Source organism: Akebia trifoliata, chromosome 12, assembly GCF_017979445.1.
Source record: "Akebia trifoliata isolate Shusen 1 chromosome 12, ASM1797944v1, whole genome shotgun sequence".
In the NCBI taxonomy this organism is placed as follows: Eukaryota; Viridiplantae; Streptophyta; class Magnoliopsida; order Ranunculales; family Lardizabalaceae; genus Akebia; species Akebia trifoliata.
In genome coordinates, this window is record NC_141386.1 from 30398085 (window position 1) to 30405263 (window position 7179).

Below are 7179 nucleotides of genomic sequence, written 5' to 3' on the forward strand. Positions count from 1 at the left end.
CTTCGTCTCTAGAAGAGGACTTCAATGCTATTTCTTTTCTAGAGGGAGAGATTTTATCTTCTAAGAGAAAGTAATTTAAAGATTTCTCAAACGAGGTAAGCTTTAGTATTTATTGATTTAAGATAAATTAATATTTTCAATTGTACCCCTAACTTAATAGTCCTTTGGCTAGTTGGTTAAAGATTTACTTTGTCAAATTCCAATTTTAAAGACTTTATGAATTTTTGTGGGGCTTCATTTATCTATTTAAGTAAAGAGTCAATATTTAATATGGATCACTTAGACTTTCTCGAATCATGGGTTTTATATGCGAAAACCCAAACTTAAAGAGACTCATTCCTAATCAATGGACCCACTTTAGATGTGTCGGCTCAACTTTGTTTTTTAAGAGCTTTTTGATAATTTAGAAAATTATTAGATCCCTTTTCAATTTGAGAAAGTTACCTTAAAGACGCTGGCAAAACAATTTCTTTCTAATTAACCCCCAACACTTCATAAGATTTTGAGTCTTACTAAAGGGCGCTTTTGCTCAAATGGATTATCACATAAAAAAATTCAACACCACAACTATGTAAGTTTCATAAAAAAACTCATATAAAAAAAAAATTGAAAAAATAATTTCTTTTGAATTAGATCCAAGGTTTGACAATTTCTTTCTAAACAGTCCTTAGTACCCATACTCAAGAATTTTTAGATGCCCCCCTCTATTGCATAATTTTTTGGGGATTTGCAATTGTGTATCTCAAGAAAAAAAATCTAGAGTCGTGATAAATTGATGCCCCCCCCTCTATTGTATAAATTTATGGGGATTTGCAATTGTGTATCTCAAGAAAAAATCTAGAGTCGTGATAAATTGATCCCCCCCCCCCCCTCTCGACATACGCCTCCCTATACAATCGTAGATCATTTGTCTTAGGATACACAAGAAAAATATTTATGGTTTTAAGGCAAATGATCTATAGTTATGTGAAGGGAGCGTAGGGGGTCATATGTTGCATGTTGGGGGCAGGGGGGAGGGGAAGGGGGAGGGGGCAATTAGAAAATCGTTGGGGGCAGGGGGGAGGGGGCAATTAGAAAATCATTATTAAAAAATCTATGGTTATGGCACAAGTCACGTTAGGGAACGTGTGTCAGTGTGTCAGAGAGGGCGTCAGAAATCACAACTCTTACTCAAATGGTACCAACAGTGTAGGCCTAGCCTACGTTGCCATTTCAGGACAGCCAACTCACTGAAATTAAACTATCTCGGGAGCATTGAATCATTGTTCAATGCTTTAAATTTCCCGCAAAATGACTGCATTTGAAACTCTGATGAAGCAGATCAAATCTGATATTTTGATGAGTAGTTAAGAGAGAGAGAGAGAGAGAGAGAGAGAGAGAGAGAGAGAGATGGATCTAAAACAAGCTGGTTCTTCACTCGATTCACTAATTTCTTCCTTCAACACTCATATTGTAGAGCTCCAAGAATTGGTGATTGGTCGCAACAGTAAAAACTATAGAAAAACCCTAATTCATCTTCTCTTCTTCTCCCAGATAATCAAATAAACACATTAACCTAATTTACTTACTTCTTCACAGTGTACCCAGCGACCACCATCGCCGATTTATCCGCAATCGATTCCTCTGTGAAGACGATGGAGTTTCAGATAAAGACCATTAAGGACCGCTTACGAGAGGAGATCGAAGCAATCCACAAAGCCAAAGTACCTTTCCCCTCTCTCTCTCTTTTACAATTTGGGTTTGTTTATGTTGCTTTTTTTTTTGTAAATAATCTGCTTTTGTTCAATATTAGAAACTAGTCGATATGTCATTGCGTCAGCAAAAGATATTGCAACAAATGTTTGCGAGTATGCCTCCGTGCTTACCTGAAAATCTGCACGTATCGAGTAGGAACCCTAATAATTGGTAATTTTTTTGAAGCAATTGTGTTAAATTTGATTTATTGTTTACGAATTTGGGGGATTTTGTGAATTATTAGTTGGGTTTAGTTCGATGCAGGAAATCTCTAGCCATAACATCGCATCCGGGTCTTTGAAACTTGAAGAGGAACCTGTTCAATTGCCCAAGGTAAGAAATGCTGCTCACATTTGTTGATAATCATGAAAGTTTAATTTGGATGTTTTGAACTTAGAATCATAAACTATCCAAGAAAAATAAGATCCTAGATAGAATTGATTGGTGGAACAGGACCCCAAAGAAATGGGATTAGGTGTTGTAAAGATGATGATGATATCTTATGTGGAACCACCAAATGATGGTCAGATCTCTACGTTACGGTGATATGGCTTCGAAATCCCTACATTTTTTTTTCCAAATTTAAGTGAGAATTTGCCAACTTTGCCACTTAATTCAGGTTGCGATTCGTAGGTTCTTAGTGGGTTTGATAACTATGATCTAAATCCCTTAGTATGTGGGTAATGTACCACACATGTGGAGCTGTTGGTCCCACATTGTGACTGGGAATTTTTTTCTTGAATTAGTAGAGAAGTTAAATTCTCCAAGGACTTCTAAATACTTAGCAGTTACCACAATTTAGATGATTGCGTTGACTTGTGTTATTCTTGTCTAAGATGCATCCTAATATTTCTCTGTATTAAGGGAATCTGAAGATCTTTTGAGCCCCTATATTTTAGTGGAAAAAATGAGAATGGAATTGATATGTTACGTTTGGGATTTCAGTAGGACACCGTTACAGATGATTTGTCACTTACTTCCCACTACAGGAAGATTGTTCTTCTCTGTTCTGAGAAGGCTTATATTTTAGAGCTTAAGTCAATGATTTACATCATATTGAATGCTATCCACCATCTTCAATACCTAAATGATTTTTTTTTTCTTTATTCTACATAAACGGGCATTCCTTTCTTCCTAGAGAGGAATAAGAAACCCTGAAGAGAAATCAACCTAAGATTTAAACTTTTGAGGAAAAACAGTGTGCTAACTTGGAAAATGAGGATACACAAACGAGAAAACATTGGGTTTTATGAGATTTTTGCAACACCACAGTAATTGTCAATGAGGAAACATTGACCACTAACGCACTAAGAAGGTGACTACCTTTTTCGGATTTGTTGTGGATGCAGAGATTGCAATATAGCTTACAATGCTCTACCAATTAATTTTTTTCTTTATTGTTAAGGTTTTTGTGTATTTCTCTTTGATCATCAGCAGATTTATACACAACAAAAGTTCTTTTCTAAAACTTCAGAAAATAAAGGGGGTAGAAAAGAGTTTCAAATTTTCATATTACACCCCAGATTAAAGAATTAGACTGCTTATTTTTTCCCAATAAATTTGCAGGAGAAAAAAGGACGTAGCCCTGCACCTCTATGGTATGTGACAGCTGATGAGCTTGATTCGTTATCATCGTAAGTACATCATTCCTTGTTATAAAAATGTACATTATTTCCTGTCAAACACTTGCTCGTGAAGATTATGGTTACATAACCACACTGAATCAATATTTAACAGTTACCTTAGCAATCACCTATAATTGATCACTAAACTATGTTTGCACCTCTTTTTAACTTCGTCATTCTTTCATAACTCTAATTCTTGCCCAATGCAGTTACATGAGGGGAAGGCTCACGCTGGACAAGTTGAACGCAGCAATCAATGACATGGCTGCCTGTGCAGAAACAAATGCACAACTTATTTCAGCTCCGAAAAAGAAGGTTTCGTACTTCTCTATTTCATTTTGATTTTCTATTCGGTTTTTATTTGATTTTCCAAGTTATACTGACTAGGGTTATCTTTATTTGTGAAGTTGGCAGAGAATGCTTGGGAAAAGGCCCTTGTAAGTGAACTCAATCCAGCTCACACTATGTGAAATCCCTTTTTACAAGTTATTTTCCTAGGTGGATGGATATCTAACTCCCAAGACACCATATAGGGTGGTTTCCTGGTTCCAAGAATTGGAACAATTGAACCAATTTATTAATAAAGTAGCTTGCAAGTGATTGATTATTTCCTTAATTTTTACTTGTTTGGCTATTTGATTGCAATTTACGGAATCAAATCTAAGTATTGTCAAAAAATTCAGGAAATAAGAGATATTGCAATGACGGATGCAGTCAAAGGGAAACACTTTTTCCTTGAAAGTGATATAAAAGGGCCGGCACTGAAGCTTGACAACACTGGCAAAGCAATTTTGACTGTGAGAATTTGCCTGCTTTCTATATGATCCAACTATTTGAGAGACATAGGATAACATGCAAACGTTTATTATGCAACTAAAAAAAGAGGGGTTAATTTTGTGATAATATGTTGGTTATATGATATGACGCCAAAAAAATGAAAAAAGAAAATTGATATAAAATGAATAACAATATACTTTTCATGTGTATTATGAACTGGATTTTTATATGCTGCACTCATCAAAACCAAGAAGTAGAACCTTTGAACTGATTGATATATGCCATACTATGGAACACACAGATATGGGCACCTGTTTTTATGTTCAACAGGTTTATAATTGTCAAACACTGAATACCCTCCCCCCCCCCCCAAGCTTATAGCCAACGCATCTATAGACTTTATTCCATGTGGTGGAACATATATTTAGAAAAAAGAGTTGTGCTGGAGTGACCTTAAGATTGTACCTCTCTCACTTTCTTGACGTGGGAGTGTGTAGGAACCATAGATGCTTTTTCACTCGTATCTATATGAAAAGTATCTATGGATCCTACACACTTCCACGTCAGGAAAGTGAGATATGAGGTACAATCTTGAGGTCAATTCAGCATTATTCTTAAAAAGAAGGGGAAGAGTTCATGCTAAGTATAGAATATAGAGAAAATGTATCTATATGTATGCTGATATACACTAAAATCAAATAGAAATATGTCAATAATTGTTGAAAACAAATTATTTGGTTACATAAAATAAATTTTTGGCAAAGTGGTTACATAACATGGGTTTGACAATTCTTAGAAAATGGGCTTCCCAGTTATATAAATTGCATGCAAGATTAGTACGAGATATACCTGAGATTTGGTAATGTAAAATATTTTAGAGTTGTGATAATCTGACGCCCCCCTGTGACATATGCTCTCATCACAGACCTGTAGATCATTTGCCTCGGGATACACAAGAAAAGATTTATGGTTCTGCATATCCCGAGGCAAATGATCTATGGTTCTGTGATGGGGGCATATGTCAGAGGGGGGCATCAGAAAATCATTAGACAATGTTGTATGGGTGTTATCCTTTTCATTTGTTGTTCTATATAGGAATACTTGTAGCATTATCCAACCTTTGTTCTGTGCTTGACAGGTCCTTCGTCATCTTGGTCGCATTAATGAGACCCGAATTGGGCATAACCGTGTCATCATTCTCTCAAAGCCTCAATGATTGGTCCATTTTCTCTCCACAGATTGATTGGGGTGCCTTGTATATCTTTGTTTCCTTTTGGTTAAAGAATGTTGGAACTCAAACAGCTGGATAGGAGAGATTGCACATCAGTCTAACCATGATACTGCAGGATGCTTGAGTTTAACACTACGTCAAAATTGGAAATTTGGATGGGCCAAGGCCCACAAAATTAGAAACTGAATTTTAACGACCCAGGGCTGTTGACAAATTTTATGTTCCCCAAATACAATGGTTTAGATCTGTTGAATTTCTCTCATCCTCCACTAATTTGACAATATTGGCCTGTCAAAAAAATAATTGACAATGAAAAATTCGATGGCTTTGGACTGTTCAATATGGGCCTTTTTTTCATGTTGTGTTTAAACACGTATTATTATGAAGTACATAGAGGATTTAAGAGATACAAATGTGTTTGAATATGGGCTTTTTCCACGTAGTGTTGGGATATGTGTTATTCTTAAGAAACATAAATGTTTTGAATATAAATTTATTTGTACCCCTTTTGAATTGACCCTACTTTCATGTCATTTCCTATGAACTTGATTAGATCAACCTTTATAGAGCCATTTTTTTCTTCTTTATGGATCACGAGGGATTATTAAAATGTCAAAAATAACTGCATTACTCCATCTACGACTCTGAATTTGGGTTTAAAAAATCTTGCAATTGTGATTAGAAAGGCAAATTGGGAAGTCTATTTCAATCTTTCCTGGTTTTGAGTCAACATGTCTCCCTCCACGCGTAATATTTGGACTTTCTAATTGTTGGTTCTAAAGTCCCAACCAAAGACAAACTGCCACTTGAGTGATTAACTGGATGGTTGTGGGTCCACCACCCTCTGATGCGACTTGGCACAGATTTATAGGAAACCGTGTGGACCCACGAGAATCAAAACTATGTCAGCTACGTATAACTATCAGCAACTAGCAGATGAGGGTGGATTTTGAACCTAGAGTAAGGGATCAGAAACATACATACATACATATATATCCATGTACAATGTATATATACTCATATATCTACAATGTATTTGTCCTATGTGGCTAAAATTTCGGATTAAGCTTATTTTTGATGAGCATGATCTCTATGATGAGGAGATCATCCTCATCAAAAATCAGCTCAATCCGAAACTTATAACCTTAATTTACAAGTTGAAGAATCGTGGACCGTTCGATTTTTGTATACCACTTTTGATAGGGTTAAAAGTTTCAGAACGGGCTGATTTTTTATGAGGATGATCTCGTCATCATAGCGATCATTCTTACAAAAAAAGTCAGCCAATTCCAAAACTTCTAACCCATGTTTTGAAAAATGTTTGGCTCTCTTTAGGGCCTCCGAACACCAGCTTATACACACACACACACACACACACACACACACATGTTGCAAATGCCAACCATTTGGCCCATGGGTTAGAAGTTTCAGAATGGGCTGATTTTTTGTGAGATGATCCTTATGATAAGGAGATTATCCTCACCCAAAATTAGTCAATTTCAAAACTTCTGACCCCATGTTTATGAGTAGAAGAATCAGGGACTGACCATTTTTTATAAACCACTTTTGATGAGGTTAGAAGTTTTAGAATTAGCTGAAGACGATCTCCTCATCGTAGAGATCATCCTCACAAAAAATCAACACATTCCAAAACTTCTAACCCATGTAGGACAAAATGTGGTGGCCAGATAGTTGGCACGCGAACGGCTTCCATATATAAATATATATATATATATATATATAATCTTGACAATATGTAATATGACTCGCCATGACATGGACAAATTTAGGAACTATAGATTTGTACACCTT

The 7179-nt window shown here is 35.9% G+C and overlaps 1 protein-coding gene across 3 annotated transcripts; it reads left to right on the plus strand.

Annotated features, from left to right (window-relative positions):
• The first annotated feature begins 1248 nt into the window (after positions 1–1248).
• Positions 1249–5820, plus strand: LOC147389432 (spindle/kinetochore-associated-like protein). Of its 3 annotated transcripts, none has more exons than XM_086419919.1 (9): positions 1309–1486; positions 1579–1703; positions 1793–1905; positions 1989–2067; positions 3301–3368; positions 3569–3674; positions 3767–3796; positions 4043–4156; positions 5275–5813. In XM_086419919.1, exons 1-9 carry the CDS (start codon positions 1390–1392, stop codon positions 5350–5352), a joined length of 810 nt encoding a protein of 269 aa, XP_086276045.1. In that variant the 5' UTR covers positions 1309–1389; the 3' UTR covers positions 5353–5813. The 3 variants fall into 3 exon arrangements, with proteins under 3 accessions (XP_086276046.1, XP_086276045.1, XP_086276047.1); XM_086419921.1 differs by having other exon boundaries at positions 1346–1470; positions 5275–5814; XM_086419920.1 differs by lacking the exon at positions 4043–4156 and having other exon boundaries at positions 1249–1486; positions 5275–5820.
• Positions 5821–7179: the final 1359 nt, after the last annotated feature.